At 42.6% G+C, this 23,802-nt stretch overlaps 2 protein-coding genes across 5 annotated transcripts; one reads left to right on the top strand and one right to left on the bottom strand.

Moving 5' to 3' along the window:
- Nucleotides 1–1,185: 1,185 nt before the first annotated feature.
- On the bottom strand, nt 1,186–5,850 carry RPS3A (ribosomal protein S3A). Its single transcript, XM_078781502.1, has 7 exons — nt 5,606–5,850; nt 5,065–5,168; nt 2,912–3,099; nt 2,658–2,783; nt 2,070–2,152; nt 1,617–1,726; nt 1,186–1,392 (listed from the first exon to the last, which is right to left on the bottom strand). Exons 1-7 carry the CDS (start codon nt 5,665–5,667, stop codon nt 1,274–1,276), a joined length of 792 nt encoding a protein of 263 aa, XP_078637628.1. The 5' UTR covers nt 5,668–5,850; the 3' UTR covers nt 1,186–1,273.
- A 958-nt stretch (nt 5,851–6,808) lies between these two features.
- Nucleotides 6,809–21,831, top strand: LOC137431143 (AN1-type zinc finger protein 2A). 4 transcript variants are annotated; one of them, XM_068122129.2, is made up of 8 exons: nt 6,809–7,378; nt 13,589–13,683; nt 14,175–14,300; nt 14,417–14,535; nt 19,007–19,151; nt 19,711–19,763; nt 20,081–20,135; nt 21,501–21,831. In XM_068122129.2, the coding sequence occupies exons 1-8, from the start codon at nt 7,324–7,326 to the stop codon at nt 21,534–21,536; spliced, it is 684 nt and encodes a 227-aa protein (XP_067978230.1). In that variant the 5' UTR covers nt 6,809–7,323; the 3' UTR covers nt 21,537–21,831. The 4 variants fall into 4 exon arrangements, with proteins under 4 accessions (XP_067978230.1, XP_067978232.2, XP_067978233.1 ...); XM_068122132.2 differs by lacking the exon at nt 6,809–7,378 and adding an exon at nt 7,415–7,420; XM_068122130.2 differs by lacking the exon at nt 6,809–7,378 and adding an exon at nt 13,377–13,483.
- The last annotated feature ends 1,971 nt before the right edge of the window (nt 21,832–23,802 follow it).

Below are 23,802 nucleotides of genomic sequence, written 5' to 3'. Positions count from 1 at the left end.
TGCAGCAGGGGGAGCACAGATTGAAGGGGATCAAATTGCAAATTGTCACTACTCCAAATATATGAGGACGAGTTCAGGCCAGAACCAACCCAATAATTCTTAACCAAGATGAGCGAGCTGCTTTGGACATTTTGTTCCGTTTCAGAATTGGTACAGACGAGGCATAAGCTTCCTGCAACACTTGGAGTTGCGTTGCCTGGATATAGAAGCATTCAGCTGCAGTAAGTTGTTTTTGCTCAAATTCTTCACGAACCGCATGACCATGCCTGACATTTAACTGAAGGTGGCGCAGGAATGTGGAATTTATTGGATTATGGTTTGGCATTCGCCTTTTCCGCATTATGTTTGCATTTGGCCTCCCGCCCATGCGTAGCACGGGTACCTCACTAGTCTAAATAATAAAGCAAGACTGTCTGCCCCCAAACCACTCCCTCAGTTTTGGGGCTAGCCTCACCCAACTTTCTGTGCAACCTTTTGGGGTTCTCAGGTGGGTGGGAGGTTTCATAAATTTTAATACAATTACGATTTCATTTCCCTGGTGTTGGGCTAGCGGCTAGGGTGCCGGCTTAGGATCCTAGGATCCTGGGTTCGAATCTCGGTCGATCGCCGAATTAACGCCAGGGGGGTTGACTCAGCCTGTCATCCTTCCGAGGTCGGCTGAATTGAGTACCAGTTCACTGGTAATTCCCTGTTTGTCGTTGAAGGCGGCAAAAAGGGTTGGCGTCAGGAAGGGCATCCGGCCGTAAAACATTGCTTCAAAAAGGGGACCGAAAAACAACAACTACCACGGTCCCCGAAAAGGCCAACCCCCGCTTTGCGGGGAAAAAAATGGCCTCTAAACGGTGGTTTTTTACGATTTCATTTCCACCCAAACTAAACTGCTCTCTCTCCACCTGTAAACACATTCACCAGTTCAGCATCCAGAGCTTCGCCATTTCCTGCATGTGGAAACATGCGCTGGTAAGAATTTTCATAAAACTTCTCAACTTTTTTTTTGGGAGATTTTGGACTCCCATGCATAGCATGGTTACCTTGCTTGTTTGCTAATAAAATCCCATAGCCCAAAAGATTATCTTTAAAGGCCCACAGCAGATTGCCTCCTCCAAACAGGTATTTTGTCAAACTGGCATGGCATAGAGGTCACCTTTTTCACAGCAAGTAGTACTTGAAAGACAAAAATCATCATCGATGAAAGGAAGGTTTTATTGAGCACAGCAGATTACGTACAAGCATTGGTCGAACCAGGTGACGATGTGCAGACGTACTTGCCCATTCACACAGACTCCTGTACCGGGGGTTCGTAACCTTCGGCGCGCTCCACCTTGGCACCCGTTCCGTCGGCCTTCACGGTTTGACCACCCCCTTCACTGTGCAGCTCCATCAGCTTGCCCACTAAGAAGGATTTGGGATTGGGAAACAGATTCATGACAATCTGGAAATAGGGCGAAACACATTGCAAACCCACATTCACATCGGGGAAAGAGACCAGCTAAGATGGAAATGTCCATCAAAACGTGCACGTGCATGCAGAACACACGTGGACTGGGGGTATACGTTTTACAATGAAATCACTTTTCCGAATCTCTTGAGCTCTCCTTCAACCACAATCGACTTACAGTCCAGTTTGGGCTTTTTCAGCATCTTCACCTTCCTCACGTACACGTCGTGCAGCGGAAATATGGATTGGCAAGCCTTCTCTATGTCTTTTCCAATGCTGTCTGGAATTCTGCAATGGAAGAAAGTGATTGGTTAAAATGGAAGACACAAGGTGCATCATCTTACAAGTCACACGGTACTGCCGGTGCCCACTCCATCATACCCTTTTTTCAACACTGTTCTAGCCATTGCCCGTTTATATCAATCGTAATAACACTCGACAAGCACGCGCTGAAGAATCAAAGCTGCAACCATTACCGATACAGTATGGGCTAAACCCTGGTTTATGATGAAGCGTATCTGCCCAACACCATCCGATGTTCGCTTAAACGGCAATATCAGAATATTTCCCATGCAAGATAGAAAAATTGGTTCAATTCCATTTGGCTAATCCAGCCCAACACGCCACTTACAGCTTGTTGACAACCTCCTTGAGATCGTTTGTTTGGACCTCACGCGTCATTATATCCACCATTCGCCTGCGGATTGCCCGAACCTGCACAAAACACACTGAGTTAACCACGCAATGCGGACAATTCAACAGGCACAGGCAAACCATATCCCAGCTAGAAAGCGTCCCAAAATGAATGGCCCATCCGCATCCGCTTTTTACTTGAACCAAACTTGACAAAAATCAGCAGTTAAAAATAATAAAAATAATAATGTCAACCTTCTTATTTTGTTTTCTCCATATTCTCAAAATAAAAGTTGGTTAAGAATTTGATGACAAAAGCTCAAAAGCTGAACTAGAAAGCATCTCAAAATGCGAGCGGACAAAATAAAGACATATGGAAGTAGTTACAAAACCTGGCCGTTTCGCATTGCATTGAATTCGATGAACAAAATTCTAAAGCTCCGCCTTCCATTTTAAAGTCAGAATCCTCAGATTCCACTGACTTTAAAAGTCAGAATTTTAAAGTCACAAAAAAATCTACCTTGGACACGTCATGCGATGTCAAACTAAGGCAAATGTCCAACCTTCAGAGCATATATTAACGTACCTGCTGGTGTTGGGCATAAGAGGTCTTCCTGATTTGGTTGGGCCGCTTCTTGGTAAAGCCAATGCTGAACAGTCGAAGGAGGTAACCATCGGTGGTCTTCACATCCACATGGGCTTCAATTAGAGTCTGAGAATAAAGATGGAGGAACTTCGATCTCTCGCTCATAATACCACGAAGAATCTCTTACAATCGGACCAAACTGGAGTAAAACCCCAAGAGTTGCTCAGCATCTACAACAGATCATGTGACTTTACCTGCCACTTCTTGACCATCGAGCAAAGTTTGTCGCGTGTGAGGTCCATGCCATGGAAGTTGGTTAGACAGCTCTTGCCTTGTACATCCTCCACGATGAGGCGGAACTTACGGAAGGTCAGCTCATCATTCTGGAGGTCCGCCAAAGATACCTCAAAGACACGACCTTTCAGACTGTCGGATGCTATGCCTGTTCACGAATACAAAAATATAAAAGTGCAATTTAGCTCGGCCAATCGGCGACCACTACAAGTGCAGAATATGTCTAAATGTAAGTCTTTACTTCCACAGAATATTTCCTCTTTTTATTTTCCCCCAATTGTACTCACCACACGTCGCTAGAGACACAGGCTTGTTTTACCCGTGGATAATGACCTGACTGAACTAGAGTTGCTGCATCGTCATGATTTACACCAATCATAATACAAACATTTATTTGAACCACCTTTAGAGGCCATTTTTCCCTGCAGAGCAGGGGTTGGCCTTTTTCGGGCACCGTGGTCCCCTTTTTGAAGCAATGTTTTACGGCCGGATGCCCTTCCTGCCGCCAACTCTGTTAGTCTCCTCTTGCGACACACAGGGAATTACCAGTGAACTGGTACTGAATTTGCCGACCTCGGAAGGATGACAGGCTGAGTCAACCCCCCTGGCGTTAATGCAGCGATCTGACCGGGATTCGAACCAAGGATCCTAGGATCCCAAGCCGGCACCCTAACCGCCAAACCAACACCAGGGATTAAATACAAACATTTATTTGTAATATTGGTGACTAGCAGAAGTACCCGGCATTGCCGGGCGGGGGAGGGGAGGGGAGGGGAACGGGGGGGAGGGGAGAAGAGGGGGGGGGGGAGAAGAGGGGGGGGGGAGGGGGAGAAGAGGGGGAGGGGGAGGGGGAGAAGGGGAGGGTGAGGGATGGGAGGGGGGAGGGGGAAATGGGAGGGGCAAGGGGGAGGGGGAAAAGGGAGGGGGAGTGGGGAAAAGGGGGGGGGGAGGGGGAAAAGGGGGGGGGGAGGGGGAAAAGGGGGGGGGGAGGGGAAAAGGGAGGGGGAGGGGGAAAAGGGAGGGGGAGGGGGAAAAGGGAGGAGGGGGAAAAGGGAGGGGGGGGAAAGGGAGGGGGAGGGGGGAAAGGGAGGGGGAGGGGGCAAAGGGGAGGGGGGAGGGAAAAGGGGAGGGGGAAGGGAGGGGGAGGACGGACGGGGAAGGGGGAGGGCCAGTCAACAATGACGTTGCAGTTCTCATGGTCGGAGAGCAGCACAACAATCGCGACATCGTCCTGCATCTTCGCAAGAGCACGAAGCGGATTTTGGCGACTCACCGATCCTGTGACCCACGCCCTCCAGTACCGGCGTTGCTGGGCGGGGGAAGGGAGACCCGTACTTTCCCAACCCATACATTCGCCCTCTCGACTAAAGCTCGTATTCGATTCGTATTCGAAATCGAAAGGGGAAAGGGGAAATCCTTCGTATTCGAATTCGTAAACATGAAATATGAATTAAAATTTAATTCATATCGCACAAAATCGACACAAAACACGATCGCATAAAGGTGAAAAAACGCAATCGCTTTTCGCCTTGAATTACGTGCAAACGTGTGACGTATGACGGGATGGAACATCACGTGATCGCTCTGAACGAATCAGCGAGCTGCTCGCACTGGCTGAGATTAGCGGGTACTTCGCTGAAATGCGCCGAGGTAAATATGAATAAAAAATATGGATCTCGTCAAATATGGTCTCGGCCATGTTCGTCCCAGGCTCAATGGCCATGTCTATGCCAAATATCAAGCACGTGAGCCTCTCCGTTTCGGAGTCTATCGGTAACACCTCTCACTCACTCACTAACTAACACACACACACACACACACACACACACACACACAGTTTTATATATATAGATATTACTTAGTTGTAATTTATTTCTAATCTAATAAGGTCCAAATGGTGTAAAATCTAAATGGTCAAGGGTCCAAGGTGGTCTAATGGGTCTTCTGGTAATTTTGTGTCCTCAAAGTCTAAGGCGTCTCAGCAGTCTAAAGGGTCCAAAGGTATATTCCAATAGTACGTAAATAATAGACAGGATTGCACCCTACATTCAAACAGTACGTAATTAATAGACGATATAATCCCCCAACCCCCATATACATGTGCACTACATACGTGTGCCCTGCGACCGCGTCACCAGGGTCTTGCCAATCTGACGAACGTTGAACATGCATGGCGCTTTCACATCATACCAATCCTTCTTTGAGAACGGATCCACACTATGGGAAAAGAGAGTTATAAAGAAAGGAATAAACTAATTATACATAAAAATCATTTTGAGAATAACGAATCAAAAAACTTCAAATGCGTTTATCGTCTTTTAGTTTACTTAGGAGCACGTGGACCTCCGTGCCCCCAACCCCCAATCTCCGCATTCCCGCCTCGGAAGCCATTTTCCCCACCACGAATCAATCCAACATATACATCGCGAAAGGAAACATATTAAGCAATATCAAGCAAGTTTAATAAAAGCGAAGATGAAAAGTGAGAAACACAATTCTTGGATTTCTGCGCTAGGCCCGAGGCTCTAGCCGAGCAACCACGCTACGGTTCGCTTTTGTATCAACTGTAATTTATCACCAACAAAGCACGAAAATCGAACATCATGGAAACGTTTCGCTCCCTTTTTCCTCTCCGCAAATCAAGTTCCACTTACATTTTCTTCTTGGCGCCCTTTTTTCCACCTTTACTGAGGCGTTTGTTCTTCCCCACCGCCATGATGCCGCAAAAGAACGAGACCCTCCGATTCGTCTCCGAATGAACTTGCGCCGGGAAGTTTTAACATCACTTATATTATATATTAACTCAGATAACTGTGTTGCATATTAATCTTTGTTTGAACCTTGTGCTCAATTGTGTTCGCAAAACGTAGTGTATAAAACGGATAAAAGTCATAAGGAGGAATTACACACCGAGTTAGGTAATACATTACGAAATTATGCATACACCCTGACACAAACACGATGTTCCCTTATTCGTTATTAATATTGCAGAATAATTCGACTAAGATCAACTATGTATAACCGTCTGTGTCGTTTCACTTTGAGAAGTTGAGCAGAGTTTGCAGGGTTTTTTTTCCTGTTTCGTCGTCTCCATCCGGTTCCGTTTGTTCTGTCACACATGACATATTGTGCTCAGTGCTCACTGAATTGTTATACACGCGACATACTCAAATTGAATGACTTAGCCCTTACTAAAGAGTGTCAATGTTACGAATGTTAAACGTTAGTGTGTGTGTGTGTGTGTGTGTGTGTGTGTATATGTGTGTGTGTGTGTGTGTGTGTGTGTGTGTGTGTGTGTGTGTGTGTGTGTGTGTGTGTGTGTGTGTGTGTGTGTGTGTGTGTGTATGTATATATGTGTATATAATATATGTGTATGTGTGTGTATGTATATATGTGTATATGTGTATATGTGTATATATGTGTGTGTATGTATATATGTGTGTGTATGTATATATGTGTATATGTGTATGTATGTGCATATATATTTGTGTATATATGTGTGTGTGTGTGTGTGTGTGTGTATGTATATATGTGTATATGTGTATGTATGTGCATATATATTTGTGTATATATGTGTGTGTGTGTGTGTGTGTGTGTGTGTGTGTGTGTGTGTGTGTGTGTGTGTGTGTGTGTGTAGTGACCCATGGGTCCCCCAAAGCTCGAGACCAGCAACATAATCTCCTTGCCCAAGCCGGTGACGTAACCGGCGGACAAACCGCGGCGCCGAGGTTATAATTGCTTGTACCTGTCGGTCACATGACCACCAAAGCGTGCCTCGCCTGAGAGGCGTGGCTTTGGTTCTGACGTATGCTTTTTGGCTTGGATTATATGTATGCGAACCCGATAAACGGGCTTGCAGAGTTCCCGAGTTGATTATACAATAAACATCTTCTCGGACGAGTTTGTGTCTTGTCCGTCACTTCGTCCGTCTCAAGCAGGAGCCCTGCTCCTTCATTATAATATTACTAATGTTATATTAATAATTAGATAATATGTAGTCCATTTGATAATTTAAGTCTCTGCTCTTTTCGTTTACGTCAGTTTGGCAAATGTTGGGTTCAATTACCCACTCGTCCTTGAATCACAACCTGTAGACCTGTGGCTGTGGGTATAAAGTTACCGAATATGCAAAACGGAACAAATTCCGTTCATGTAGATTTACGCCACGCCTATGTAAGCCACGTGACAGCGATGGCCGATGACGCACGCAAAACGTCACTCGTCCTGCCGTGTGGGCGGAGTCACGCCAAACCTCCAATCGGACGTCAGCTCGAGAAACAGCTCAAAACGAGTCATCATGTGGACCACGTAATCATACACGTCATACTCTAGGAAAGGAAGCAGTAACGGTGAGAGCGTGCAACATTCGGCGATGGAGTTCCCCGATTTGGGCAAGCACTGCTCTGAATCTCTGTGTAAACGCCTCGGTAAGTGGTAAACGGTAAACGTAAACCTCAGTAAACGCCTCGGTGGTGATTTCAAAGGAAGGAGTCGACTCGGACTCGTTTTGCGGCCTCTTCTGAAATGACGCATAAAGTATTCGGAATGAACACAACGTTGTACATTTATTTTTAGATCGTGGAATTTTATTATTTTTGTGTTGTTGTCTACATACTTGTCTCATTGAATATCCTTTAAATTAAAATCTTTATTGTTTTCAATGACTAAATGCACAGTCACGTCTGATACGGAAGGCCAACTAATAAATGATAAACAACGTTGACTGTTTTTTTTTTTGGATACAAGATCGAGGCTCGTGCAGGAGCTAACATTAATAACAAAACAAAAAAACGGACACATAAGATGAAATAAAGGGAGCAGGAGACAAGATGGGGAGAGAGGGGGAAGCACACAAGTACATTTGAGAGCAGAGACATCGGGAGATCTGTGGGAGGGAGAGGGCTTGGGGGGAGGAGGCACGGGAAAAGGGGGAGGGGGGAGAGGTATAAAACATGGACACTGCAAGGACTTCCAGGAAAGAAGTCGGAAAAAGAAGTCGGACTTATTAATACATCTAAGTTTGGGTGAGAGCAAACCAAGGTTGTCATAATTTAGCAATCTTTAATTCATTTTGATTAGAATCTTCAAAAACTTGTAATCACAACACCTCAAAGTAAACTTTATATGAGCAGCTATAATGTGAAGTGTTGTGGCTCTTCCACCACATTTACAAATAAAATATAATTAATGACTCATTGCCAGGCTTTCCTCATCGTTACCATCAAGTGTTCCTCTCCACACATCATATGATATAGCTAAAAACCTATCATACTGCAGAATATGGATTCATCAGATTTAACTGTTAGCTTAAAACAAAATGGCTAAATTTCAGTGGAAGACCAACATAGAATTGTTTTTCTGCATAAAGAAGGAAAAACATCGAGTGAAATAGTCACATCACTCAATTTTTAAGGTGTGATATCCGAAGTACAATCAATAAGTACAGAGAAACATCATCTGTAATTGACAAACCAAGGACTGACTGGAAGGCCCAACAATCTGTCTAACAAGGATCAGCAATACTTAGAGCTTAAATAGTTTGCTTAGCAGTTAGGGTGCTGGCTTGGGATCCTCGAATCCTGAAACGGTTAGGGTGCTGGCTTGGGATCCTCGGATCCTGAAACGGTTAGGATGCTGGCTTGGGATCCTCGGATCATGAAACGGTTAGGGTGCTGGCTTGGGATCCTCGGATCCTGAAACGGTTAGGATGCTGGCTTGCGATCCTCGGATCCTGAAACGGTTAGGGTGCTGGCTTGGGATCCTCGGATCCTGAAACGGTTAGGGTGCTGGCTTGGGATCCTCGGATCCTGAAACGGTTAGGATACTGGCTTGGGATCCTCGGATCCTGAAACGGTTAGGGTGCTGGCTTGGGATCCTCGGATCCTGAAACGGTTAGGGTGCTGGCTTGGGATCCTCGGATCCTGAAACGGTTAGGATGCTGGCTTGGGATCCTCGGATCCTGAAACGGTTAGGGTGCTGGCTTGGGATCCTAGGATCCTGTGTTCGAATCCCGGTCGATCATTGAATTATTGAATTAACACCAGGGGGGTTGACTCAGCCTGTCATCCTTCTGAGGTCAGCAAATTGAGTACCAGATCACTGTAATTGGGGCACTGCATCAATGGCACAAACGTGCTTCCAGGGAAATGATGCAAACCAGCAGCCTTAGGCTGCATACGAAGCAACAACAACAAGCAATACTTGAGGACAAAGACCCGGTTGCACAAAACCTTAGCCAAATATTTCCCCTAAGTTATGTTGTAATTCCTTCCCTAAGGATTTCGTCAAGTGCTGTTGCATAAACGACCCTTACAGATTAAGATTCCCTTAAAGTTCTGGAAATCCTTAGGAGCCGCTGCTATGCCAGGCAACCAATCCGATTAGAGATAGGAAGAGACATCCGAAAGCAAGAACACGTAATGAATACGTAATTTTAAATGACGCTTGTTATATGTTGTATGGGGAATACAAGCTTGCAGATGAAGGAGGAATAAAATGATTCTTGTGTAAAATTCATTTGATTCTCATTCACCATTTAACCATTTTATTCCACCACCAAATGTGGGCGCAGTTTATGGCCCAGTTACAAAAAGCATCCTTAAGGAAAAAATTTAGGATTTTCTGAACTTTTCCCTTAAGGACATCCTCAAGTTGAGGATGACTGTGGCCTATTTGCCCACAGCGAGGAGCAGCTTCAATCACTCATGGACAGTTTTTCTACTGCAGCGAAATGCTTTGGACTCACTATTAACATCACAAAGACTGAGGTTATGTATCAGGCCCCACCTAGTTTGGAGCGTGGTGAGCCATGTATCGTTGTGGACGGTCAACAACTGAAGAACACTGATGCTTACACCTACCTCGGGAGTGTTTTGTGTGATGATGGTCAATTGGATCGGGAAATCTCCAATCGGATAGCAAAGGCTAGCACATCCTTTGGCCGTGTTTACCACCAAGTCTAGAACAGTCACAATATTAAAATGATTACTAAAATATCAGTCTATAGAGCTGTGGTTCTGAGTACATTGCTGTATGGTTCTGAGTACTGGACAACCTATAGTCGCCACATTTGTCAGCTGGAAGCCATACAACGATGTCTGCGGAAAATCCTGCACATAACGTGGAAGGAAAAAGTTTCCAATCTGGATGTGCTAATTAAAACTGGCTGTGTATCGGTGGAGAGTGTCATCAAAAAACGATAACTCCAATAGGCTGGTCAATGGTCATCTCTTAAAAATGAGCGATTTAAAGATCCCGAAACAGTTCGCTTATGGAGAACTGGCTGTGGGCAAATGTAGCATTTGGAAACCTAGAAAGCGCTACAAGGATTGTCTAAACACGACACTAAAAAGCTGTGATATCGACCCGGCCAAGTGGGAACAACAGGCCACAGATCGCTTGTTTTGGAGGATTGTCAACAAAGGCATCACAAAATTCGAGGAGGTGAGATGTGAGCGTATACACCAGGCCCGCTTGAGGATAAAGAATCCAGACCAAGCGGCATTGACCAGATTCCAGTGCGTCAAATGCGGGAGACCGTGTGTAACTGTGGCTGGCCTCGCTGCGCATTCTCGTGCTCACCACAAGACATGATACCCAACAGTCTTCGTCGGACTCGACGTGACTTCCATCATCATCATGAAGTTGAGGATAGTTGCATATACAAATAATCCATAAGTTTTTCCTTAAATCCTTCCTTGAAGTTGAGGGAGCAAGCCCAAATAACGTGTTCTTGCTTTTGGACGAGTGTCCTATCTCTAACCTGATTGGTTGCCTGGCATAGCCATGGCTCCTAAGGATTTCCATAACCTTAAGGAAATCCTTAGCTGAGGCTTTCCAAAGTGTTGTTTATACAACAGCACTCGAGGAAATCCTTAGCTAAGGGAGAAAAACTACCTTAAGGTAAATCTTTCCTTAACCCATAAACGTGTCGAGCCACGATCATGGTCGATATGTAGGCAAATTAGTTTAAACTGATGTCACGCCAAAAAACGAACCATGAGCTTCAACTTGAGGGGCGTCCTTAAGGGAAAAGTTAGGGAAATACATAAGTAAATCCTCCAATCTTTCCTTAAGGATGGATGGACCCCACCCCAATTCAATCGCCCCTCAATCGAAATTTCCAGTTTTTTCCTCGGAGTTTCCTTCCATAACCATCTTGTCCACCCCATGCATACTCTACTGTCCCCCATTTTTCCCCACACCCTTTGTTTGTCCAAGTCTCCCTCTATGTTTTCCTTCTAATCTACTCTTGGTTCCCTCCCCCCCCCCCCCCCCCCCTCTCTCTCTCTCTCTCTCTCTCTCTCTCTCTCTCTCTCTCTATCTCTATCTCTATCTCTATCTCTATCTCTCTCTGCTTTTGCGTCTTTTATGTTCTGATTCGTTCAGTGTACTACTAGCTCTTCCACGAGTCTTGACTGTGTATACAAGAAAATAACATCGACATTGGACTATGGAACAATGGTCAAAGGTGCATTGGACAGATGAGTTCAAGTTTCAGTTATTTGGATCTATTCTAAAACAGGAGGATATGTGAGATAAGGTAAAGAAACTGGAACTTATATAGAGCCTTGCTTGAAGCTGCCAATTAAGCACAGAGGAGGTTCAATTCAAGTTTGGGGTGCATATCCTCGTGTGTTGTTGCAAAATTGCTGAAAATTGATGGTATATTGACTGCAGCGAGGTACAGATTGATTTTAAAATTTTTTTACACCCAGTCGTGCAAGACATATTGGTCCAAACTTCATATTGCAGCAAGATAACACAACAGAGTGTCCACAATCTTAGTTGTCTCTGTAGATTACCAAACAAGAGAGATAATGGGTGTGAGGAATGAATGAAAACCAACAGCACCTTCACCCAGCTCTTGCATTATTTCCTGTCTATCCGTTCCCTTGCAAACTCGATGGTATTCATAGATTACTTACCCTGCACAGTCAACTTGTTGTGAGCCAACTCTTCTGTTTTTGAACATTTTTTTCCTTTGATCCAATATGGCTGCCAGACCACGTGAGCGATGACATCATAAATTTATATTCTCTAATATAATTGTTGCATAGATCACGCTCAATACATTTCAAACTGATCAGACTAAGCATTGTCCCTGTCGAATTATGACATCATAATTATGGCACCAATGACGTCATCGTTAACACCTATTCCCCATATAGAGTTCTTTACAATGAGCCATGTTTCAATTTTTTCCATGCAGCGGTTTTGGAGATATAGAGGTGCAACATTTTTTGGTTTTTCCAAGATGGCGCCTGTACCACATGACCTATGATGTCATGATTATCATTAAAATATTCTTCATGAGGAGGTGTTCCTATGGTGAAAATTTTGTGCCCATCAGACCAACAGTTGCTGAGAAAAAAAATTCACAATGATCAGATAAGTGTTGTACTTGGCGAATTATGACATCATAACGAAGGCACCGATGACATCATCATTAACATATCTTACTCCCCAAGGGGAGTACTTGACAATGAGCCATGTTTCAATTTTTTCCATGGAGCGGTTTCGGAGATATAGAGGTGCAACTTTTTTCGATTTTTTCCAAGATGGCGTCTGTACCACGTGACCTATGCCGTTATAATTATCATAAAAAAATTATACAGGAGCCGCACATATTCTGAAAATTTTGTGTCCATCGGACTAACAGTTGCAGAGGGATTTTTGTTTTATTCATACTGATCAGATCAAGCGTTGTACTTGTGGAATTATGACGTCATAATTAAGGCACTGATGACATCATCAACATATCTTATTCCCCATGGTGAGTACTTGACAATGAGCCATGTTTCAATTTTTCCCATTGAGCGGTTTGGGAGATATAGAGGTTTAACGTTTTTCCAAGATGGCGTCCGTACCACGTAACCTATGACGTCATAATTATGAATAAAAAAATTATACAGGTGGAGGCGCTTCTATGGTAAAATTTCGTGTGAATCGGACCAACGGTTGCCGAGAAAATGAATTTTTAAAATGCAGACACGTATGGCACACGGCACACATACACAACTGAATGCTTAACCCTGCTTTTCGCTTAGTGAGTGAAGGGTAACAAGCCCCCTGCAATATAGCATCTACAACCCCTTATCATTTCCTGTCAAGCTACCAACATTCCAAAACTCAAATGTCAACCTCTTCTTCTTACCCCTCATCTGAGTTGCTCGAACAGTTTACAATTCACAATGCGATGCCTGATTTATCCACCCAAGCCTTGTCCAGTCGCTGAATGTCGACCTGGAAGTGTCTGCTACCCCAACGCCACCCCTTCTGGACGAGCCCCCGTCCCTATTTGGAATGCTGCCATTAACATCATTCACTTATTCTTTTGAATAACTATTGTTGTTAGCCTGAGTGTTATACATGCGGATGGCCTGTCAACCAAAATGAAGGGTTATATATGACCTCTTAGATTCACACAACTTGGCCTAGCAAGCTCAACACACGCAGATGTTACGATGGTCTTGGACAGTGGAACTGTCCTTGGGATGTGGGGACTCGTATCCAAGGCTCCTTAATGAAAGGTGCTACCATTCCAATTGACGAAACCATTTATATTAGATTTGATCTTTAAACTATAGATGGCTCACAGCTTATTTAAAGTTACGTGTATGTTTTTCTCATTTTAGATTTCTTGCCGATGAAATGTGATGCCTGTGAGAAGATTTTCTGCAAAGATCACTTCATATATCGAGACCACAACTGCCCCTCTGCCTACAAAAAGGTTAGTTTTGCAAATAGGTATTTTGCAACGAAGGTTGTATACCGTGATCCCTCACCTGCCCTTGATGAGCACAGGCCCGTGGCTATAGGTGGATTTGTTTAATAATTACTTTAAGTATGTTGTGTTGTCTGCATTGAAAATTATTGAGGAGTGTCACTATTACTGTTGTTAATTTTAATTATTATTATAATGAAATTGTTGATTACTAGTGTGGGGAAGTTCTCTCTGCCATCATCAGGTTGATAGCGTTTGCCGCAACCATTGCGTTCACACAGGAATGGATGTTTGGTCAATCAGCCTTTGGCTGCTCTGGCGTCAGGCCCCACCTGTAATGGGTGGTGAGCAAGCAGCCATATTGTGCCGCCTCGTACTCTTATATGCGACAATATGTTTAAAATAAATTGGAATGTGCATTTTTTAGGTTTGACAGTTAAGTTTCCTCTTTAGTGTAGGTTTCCTTGTATAAACCAATACGTGAACTTTTTTGCCAGGATGTACAGGTTCCTCTATGCCCATTGTGTGGACGACCTGTCCCTGTACCCAAAGGGGTTCTACCAGATGTCGGGGTGGGCCAACACATGGACAATGACTGCAAAGCAGGAGCAGAGAGGCGTAAGGTGATGCTCAAGTAATGTAAATGAGATATTTTACCTCAATCTTTATTGTTGTTATTTGCCAGTGCATTATCATTATTGTGTGCATTGTTCTTCTGTTTTATCACTTTGTGTTCCAGGGCCTGACCACACGCTGTACAATGAGAGGATGCAAGCAGAGAGACTTTGTTCAGGTGATATGTTCCACCTGTAGTGGAGGATTTTGTATTAGGCATCGACACCCACCTGATCATGCCTGGTAAGTATTTGCAAACCACATCAGGCCAAGAGAACCTCGAAAGGACGTAGTCTGTGAAAATGTGCAAATGAGCTACAGCTATAAATTCGTATTTTTGATATCGAATAGGCCTGTTTCATGTTTTGATCTGAGCACTCATTGATGCTATGATCTGAGGCTTTGGATCTTCCGGACTTTTTGATGTCTTTGTAATGTATGTGCGTTGGCAGGATGGCCCAGATGTTTTTTGAGAAATTTCGCAATTTCTCTGTAACTCCTGCATATTTCCAAACACTGTTTCATGACCTTTTCTTTGAAGTGTTGCACATCTTTTGATACCAAATATACAGTCACGTGAAAAAGTAAGTACACCCCATGTAAAGTTTTGACTTTTTCAACATATTTCAACATACAGCTATTTCATCTTCATTTCAACAATATTGATAGATAAAGGTGATATAATATAACAAATATCATGAAACATTTACATTTTGGAGTCCATTGTATAATTTAAATAAACATAAATGCAAATTTCGCATGTGGAAAAAGTAAGTACACCCCTACATTTATCACTACTTCAAATACCTAAAATTAGAATCAGGTGCACCAGCTCAGGTGCAAATGCTTAGAACATCGTTAGAGAGGATCTTGGAGGAACCTGTCTTATTTAAACCTCAGACATTTAGTTTGGTTTGCTCTTTGTTGTTGAAGTGTGTGGTGTCACCATGCCTAGATCAAAAGAGCTCTCTGAGGCCTTCAGAAAGAAGGTTATACATGCCTACGAGTCTGGGAAGGGATTAAAAAAGATCTCCAAACAAATTGAAATCAATCATTTGACTGTCGGGAAGATCATCTACAAGTGGAGAAGATTCCAAACAACTGCCAACTTGTTCAGGCCAGGCCGCCCCCAGCAAGTTCAGCCCGAGAGCAGACCGCAAGATGCTGAAAGAAGTCTCTAAGAACCCCAGAATGTCATCACGGGACCTACAGGTAGCTCTTGCCACTGTTGATGTCAAAGTGCACGAGTCTACCATTAGGAAGAGGCTGCACAAATTTGATCTACATGGGAGGTGTGCCAGGGGGAAACCTTTGCTGTCCAGAAAGAACATCAGGGCAAGACTAAAGTTTGCCAATGAACACCTAGTTGCAAAGACCAGCACTTCTGGAACAACGTGCTCTGGACAGATGAGTCAAAGGTAGAGCTATTTGGCCACAGTACCAGAAGACTTGTTTGGCGAAAACCAAAGACAGCATTTGACCACAAGAACCTGATACCAACTGCAAAGCATGGTGGTGGAAATATTATGGTTTGGGGCAGCTTTGCTGCATCAGGGCCTGGGCAACTCACCTTCATATAATCCACTATGAATTCTTCATTGTACCAGAGGGTGCTTGAGGATAATGTGAGGCCATCTGTCGGAAAGTTGAAGCTCAACCGAAGGTGGACCTTGCATCATGAAAACGACCCTAAACATACCAGTAAATCCACCAAGGAATGGCTGAATAGAAAGAAATGGAGGGTTCTGGAATGGCCAAGTCAAAGCCCGGATCTAAATCCCATCGAGATGTTGTGGGGGGATTTGGAACGACCTGTGCATGCAAGAAACCCCTCAAACATCGCACAGCTGAAAGAATTCTGCATGGAGGAGTGGGCAAAAATTTCTCCCAGTCGATGTCAGAGACTGGTAGACAGTTATAAGAAACGCCTACTTGAGGTTGTTTCTGCCAAAGGGGGCAATACCACCTATTAGAGCCAAGGGTGTGCTTACTTTTTCCACATGCGAAATTTGCATTTATGTTTATTTAAATTATACAATGGACTACAAAATGTAAATGTTTCATGATATTTGTTTTATTATATCACCTTTATCTATCAATATTGTTGAAATGAAGATCAAATAGCTGTATGTTGAAATATGTTGAAAAAGTCAAAACTTTACATGGGGTGTACTTACTTTTTCACGTGACTGTATACAAGTTGGACAAAGTGTTAAATTTAAAAATGGAGGCCAGGAGGTGTGATGTGCAGTAATTCAGGAATAGTTATTTTTGCCTTCAAACAGATTTTTATCTTTTGTTGAGTGTTGTGTCCTGTATAAGATTATGGTGAAAACAAAAGAATGCATTAGAAATCTACAATGAAATACATAAGAAACTAGAACGGCACTCGGTAGAGCGCATATCTCCGCCACACTGAACAGTTTATGTTTTATATCCCACTGATAGGCCGGATCTGCATCTGTACCATAACCAAAATCTAATTGACTTGTTCTTCTCACCTTCCCAATGCATCCACCAAGTTTTGTCATTTCCTGTCCATAACCTTTTGAAATATCATGCTATATATAGTTTTTGGCCCTATCTCTCATTGGTGAAGAATCACTTGTAAAATAAAATAAAATAAAAACTATAGGATTCGGATCTTCACCAAAATCAAATCAATTTGTCCTTGAACCACACACAACAGCTCCACCAACCTTCATCCAAATCCGTCCATAACGTTTTGAAATAGCATGCTATATATCATTTTGGTCCTTTCTCTCAATGGTGAAGAATCACTTATAAAAAATATATAAAATTATCGTATCCATATACAGATCTTCACCAAAATCGAATCGATTTGTTCTTGTCCCACACCCAACTTGGCCACCAAGGTTCGTCCAAATCCGTCCATAACTTTGAAATATCATACTATATATTGTTTTTGGCTGTATCTGTCCATGCTCAAGAATCACTTCTAAAAACTAGTTTTTTTTCATAGAATACTTAACCCATGCTGTCGTGAGAAGGACTTTGTGCGAGCCAACTCTTCTGTTTTTTTAAGGGGCTTTTATCTTTGAACCTGCCAGAAAAATAGGGCAAATATAGAATGTAGAAAATAGGGCAAAATGGAGAAGATTGTAATGGCTAACCCCCGCAAGGCTAACCCCCGCTCTAGCAGGGAAAATGGCCTTAAAATGCCTGTTGTTGTTGTTGTTGTTGTTGTTGTCGTCTATATAGCTGCTAGCCCATGTGACATGATCTCATAAATTTACATTGTCCAATATAATTCTTGCATAGATCACGCTCATGAAATTTCAAACTGATCAGACCAAACGTTGTACTTGTCGAATTATGAAGTTGTTGTTAACAACACTTATTTCCATGCGGAGTTCTTTACAATGAGCCACATTTCAATTTTTTCCATGGAGCGGTTTCGGAGATATAGATGTCCAATGTTTTTTTGCAAATGGCACCCAAATCACGTGAGCTATGACGTCATAATAATCAATAAAAATTCTAAATGAGTAGGGCTAAGGTGAAAATTTAGTGTCAATCAGCCCAACGGTTGCCGAGAGAATGAATTTTAAAAATGCAGATGGTTATGTACACGACTGATTGCTTAACTCCGCTTTTCGCTTTGCGTGCACAGGGTAATTAAAAAAATTATCGTATCCACATGTTCACCAAAATCAAATCGGTTCGTCCTTGTTACACATCCAGACTGTCCACCAAGTTTTGCCGAATCTGTCGTTAAACTTTTTGAGATATCCTGCTCACAGACAAACAAACAAACTGTAGAGTTCTTAGAACACGATACCCCACACAGTGTTCAAATAAGTGTATACTTCAATTTTAATAAAATAATTATATAAAAGATCGTTAAAAAATATATCCAAAGTTTACCGCGACTGAAGCAGTCTTGTACGCGACCCTTGTACACTGTAATAAAACGACGTTGAGTCCCAGTTTAGGAGATGCAGGCTTCATTGATCACCATAGAACACATCGGCATCGTACATAGCCATATCGGCATCCTCTTCTTCATCCCGATACATTACCCTCACATGCCACATCCTCTTCCCTGGGGCTCCATTTGACAGCTCCTATTACATACACCACCCTATAGCACATGTCTAAATACTACAAAACTGGAGGTTCTTGGAAGTATTATGAAGGCGGTTTGTGTTCTACAGTGTTCAAGTATATAATTTAATTTAAATATAGGTTCAAAGAAGTTTAAATGCGTATAAATAAATTAATTCTGGGTTTTACTGCCATGTCACCATGTCTATTATGTCACTTTATCTAACAAGTTTCATTAGTTCTTCATGCCTGTTGTAAATATAAAACAAAGATATTCTAGCTTTTTATTTTTTTATTAATTTTCTGAAATTTGTAGAATTTGTTTTTCTCTTGGAAGTTGTGGGTTACGATGTGTAAATAAAGGTGGAAAAAGTCTGATTTAATGCAATTTAATTCCAGGCTATAAGACAACAAAAGATGAAAATTTTGAAAGGGGGTGTAGACTTTCTATAGGCACTGCATGTATATGAATATCAATGGTGCAAATCACAACACATTTCCATATAGCGCTCACAGCTTGATCCATGTTCAAGGGTCGAGGGATATCCAGAGAATTTTCAAAGAAATGGGTTTGAAGATCATGGCTTGTATCAGTTAGTTAGGGTGATGTTCTGATATATTTCCCATGACATTCAACCCTCTCCAGTGTCGGCCACAAGATTGCCAAGTCTCCGCATCGGCCACCTTCCATCCCTCGTTCCACTCCTCCGGCACGTGTTGTTACTGCGCAAGCACCTGTCCCAGTTGTGGCAGCTGTGACTGCAAACTTGGGAAACCTCCAGGGAGACCTAGTAAATACCAACCGCGCTGTGTTCTCAAATGTTAAATTTTAAGTCTTAAATTGATCATTGCTGTGACTCATTAAAATAAGCCACATAAATTTCTTCATAAAATATCACACTTGAGTTAAAATGACTGAAACTTGCTTTGTCTCTGATATTGGCCACGTGCAGGTTCTCCATTCCTTTTTCTCCGGGCTTTTATCCAAACTAAACTGGACTCCCTGAATTTGCTGCCTCTTGCTCTTCCTTTCAGTCATTTGAGACCGCTCCCCATTGCCACCTCATTGTTTATCCCATACCCCTTCCAACCCTCCCCCCCCAAGCCATTCTGCTGTTGCCGACCCCTTTTCTGCCTTTCACACAGTGATATGGCTGTGTGCTGTTGTCCACCTGTCCACTGTCCCCCTGTCGGCCTCCTCACCTTTTGGTCGAAAGTGGGAGGAGAATAGGGAAAATGTGTTTAGATTAATTTAGGTAGGTGTTAAGCATTGTTTTAAAGCTTAGCTATATAAATGAGAGCAATGAGGACAGCCCAAAATGATAGGACATGACTTGAACTGTCTTGCAGACTGAAGAAGAAGCTCTTCAGATTGCACTGCAGCTCTCCCTATCAGACAACCGGTAAGTACCTCTCTTTGTACCAACACCACCTGTATCCTTAATCTTGATGCTCTGTAGTTGTTGTTTTTTGCTAATATTTACGTGGTCGGTTCAGTTTTACAATGCTTCAACATCTTTGCAATTTCAAAACTTGTATTTCGTAATCCAGAATGTTACAGAATGATGTTTTGTTTTTGAGATGGTTTGCTTATCGAAGGATGTTTGCCGCTCAAGTGAAGGGTAACTTTTGGAGTGAAATGCATGCTACACAATGACCGGTTCAGTATAGCTCGCTTGTTTAAGGATGCGAACGATTATATCCCTTGTTTGGTATGTAGGGAAAGGGATGAGCCAAGTCAGAGCGATTCAATACGAGGGAATTTCCCAAGATGGGTAGGTCCATTGCATGCAAGAGCTGTACACTAGGATTCGTGCTTTCCACCCAGTGTTTGTGGTGTGCACATGATGAATGCTAATACAGGCGTGTGCATGCGTCCACGTTGAAGGTTTTGGGTTTGTTCTCTGGCTGTTATGATGCTTTCAGTTACATGGTGAGATGTGATCAGTTATGGGCAATCTGCATATTACGCACATGCTGGGTAAGATGGATGCTGAAACGACAACAAACACTGGGTATCAACAAAAATTAAAATTTTTATAAACCACGGACACATATGATTACCTTTTTAACAGTCACTACTGCTGTTTAACACTAAACTGAAAGAAATTTGGAGGAATCCCGACATCCTTGAGGCATTCTATGCTTATCGCGTCCACCATAGACCAACGGACCTGAGCCTAGATCTACTGTCATCTATATACCCCAGAGAGGATAACATGATCCTGTCCTGCCATTTCCTAGTTGTTAAAACATTCCAAATCCTCCGATTATTATTGGTCTTTTATCCTGAAAACCATCAACCCTTTGGTCATCAAGATGCCTAGCATCACGAAAAGGATTTTTTTTTTTATATCGGCGCCATCATCGGCCGATGCCGATAGCCTCAAAATGCCAGATATCGGTCGATATATCGGCGGAGCCAATATATCGGTCGACCACTAATTTGAACCTCTCCCTCTTTTTAACTTTCGGTCTGGTACTGCAGTAACGGTATCTTGTATGGATGCGGTTTCAGATTGTCATGTATGATTCTGCCAACGGTCGTACGAAAAGTTCCCACCAGCTGTGGGAGTCAGCATGTCAACTTTTTCGGAGAAGCCTGCAAATCTTCTTTTACAGCCTCTATCTTATCGGGTGTTTTCACCAAAGGCTTTTGACCATTGTGTCCTTTAATTTGGTTTTTCACACTTCCAGTGTCTCAAAACGTTTCAACAATGTGTTTGGTGGTTTTGTATTGCGGAATTCCACATTTGGATAGACCCAACAAAACTGCCTTTGTGTCGAAACATATGACTGTCATAAAAAAACGTCTCTAAAATGAGCCTCTGTTGGGGCACAGAGAAATTGTTTGACGTTGTTGAAACTTTTCTGAAAACAAACTTTAAACCTTGTTCTTTAGGTGACCTCTAAATAAAAAAAACTGAATCGCATTAGTAAAATTATGACAGCTGTTTGAAGAGTTGCACATCATTTTGTACGACCCTGTGTACATAAAATATCGTTGTCGTGTAATTGTCCTCATAAAGCAATCTTTCAAGTCTGGAGTGGAAATGATGAGTTGATTAAGCATCTTATCCAACGTGAAGCCTTTCCACCATGCAGGACAAACGTTCCATTTCCTCTTGTCTCCTTGACAGGCCTCCAACAAGAATGGGAGCTGCTGCATAACGTGAGTGTGCAACGGAGGCTTCAATCAAGAGGAATGTATTTGAAAGGCACCATTGTTTTAATTTTGCTTTCTACATTTTATGACATGTTTCAGTACTTGGTCTAAGCTTATATATTGTATTTAAATTATGCATGTAGGTATATCGGAAAAGTAGTCATTGCTATGGGTGAAGTTGATCTTTACTAAACGTACATTCCCTGCACCACCTCCTGATGCGCTTTATTTAATTTTGCATAGCAGTGCAATCATTGGACATTGTATGCAGAACCTTCCCTGAAATAAAGAACACCATGGATTCATATTGTTGTCAGTAATGAAATGACTAATTCTACGACATGCTGAAGACACCTGTTCTGGAAGAGTGTGTTGCTCTTTATAATATGTAAAGGAACTTGAACAAATGTATGAAGACTCACATCTGAGAAGTTAATATGGTTCAGGTGAAAGGGGAACCACCCTGCAGTTTGACATCATCTTCCAATAGGTGGATTGGCAGGATAGTCCAGACTCGGGTTACGCGCCTTCCCATCTGAGCTGTCTAACCTGACCTATCTATAAACTATCACCCTGGTGTTTCGCAAGCAGGGTGATTCATGAATGTCTCCTGTCTTTCAATTGGATGTTAAACTTGGCGTCCCATTAATTGGTGGACGTTATAGATCCGACGGTGTCCTTCGCGAAGAGTAGGCAAGCTATTGCTGGCATCCTGAACAAATTGCAAAGGGGCACTACATCCGTGGCACAGCCATGCACCCAGAAATGATGCAAACCATCAGCCACGTGCTGCACACAAAATAATAAATGATTGTCCTCATAATTTTATGTCATTGCCTTATTGTGACCATCACTTCAATGCACTGGATTTGAGAGATCCCACAATGTGAAGTTTACATCGAATATTTAGCCAATAATCTCTAATGGGTAAATTTAAAAAAACTTTGTTTCATGGCTTGGACAGAATTAATAAGGGTCTGTATCTTTTGGGCTGATTTTCATTGAGAACTTAAAATAGACCCACAACAAAGATGGCATATAATCATCGGATCCTATGTATTTGCTTTTGTCAACAAAAGTATTAAAAAGCCAGATGTAAATTTGCTTAAGTATTCAATTCTACCAAACCAAATTCACGTGAATGTAAACCACAAGGGTTATGGAAAGTTGAACAAGTAACATAAAAATTATTCCAGGCTTCAATCTCCACCATAAAAAAACGGACCATGAACATTTATTTTTTTTGTATACAAGATCGAGGCTCGTTTAAGAGTTAAATAATGAACAATTGATAATGTAATTGTTGACAGTCTGTTGCAGTGTTAATTACAATTGCCTTTTTGGCACGAGGGATGTGCAGAACATCTTATTGCAAATTTCCACAGAACGTAATTGCCTCATTGTTCAGCACGTGCAACTGATGCACCCTTAGGTTTTCCTATGTGACACGAGGAATTCTGAGCAACTTCGAAACGGCCTTTTCTGAGACACATAGTGTGTGGATCATCCAAAAAATACATTATTTAACTAGAACGGCACTCAGTAGAGTGCATACCTCCACCAGGCTGACCAGTTTATGTTTTGTATCCCACTGATAGACCGGATCTGGATCCGGACCTGAACCAAAATTGAATCGGCTTGTTCTTGTCACCTAAACAATTCATCCAACAAGTTTTGTCATAATCCATTCACAACTTTTTGAGATATAGATTTTCGTCCTATCAATCAATCGTTTTGGAAGATGCACTAAAAAAATCCTCGAATCCGGATCCAGATTTGGATCTTCACCGATAGCGAATCAATTCCTCCTTGTCACAAAACCAACCTGTCCACCAAGTTTTGGCCGAATACGTCCATAACCCTTCGAGATATCCAGTTCACAGGCAGACAAACACAAACAAACTAGTCTCAAATCGATGTTCTGTATACCTATCCTCAATAATTTTACAGGTTGGTGGGATTGCCTAGGCCCTATAGGTATGCACACTCACCTCTAATATGCCTAGCCTGGGTTCAAATCGAGACCCAGCTAAAAACTGTGATCACAGTGTTTCGGTGTATGTGCCGTCCCTCGGATGGATGTTAAGCCGTCTGCCATCAACAGCGACCCGTCTGCCAGCTCTGGTTGTTGGTAGATGTTGAAGATCCCACGGTTATCTTTTGCGAAGAAAAGGTAATGTTATCGCTGGCACCCTAAACAATTACAAAATCTTGTTCTGAATTATTGTTGAGAAGGCAATGGCAAACCACCCAGGACAAGCAAACCATCCAGAATA

Source organism: Myxine glutinosa, chromosome 7 (assembly GCF_964187855.1).
Source record: "Myxine glutinosa chromosome 7, kmMyxGlut1.1, whole genome shotgun sequence".
Classification (NCBI taxonomy): domain Eukaryota; kingdom Metazoa; phylum Chordata; class Myxini; order Myxiniformes; family Myxinidae; genus Myxine; species Myxine glutinosa.
The sequence above is the reverse complement of the archived record's forward strand: the minus strand, read 5'-3'. Positions and strand labels throughout refer to the sequence as shown.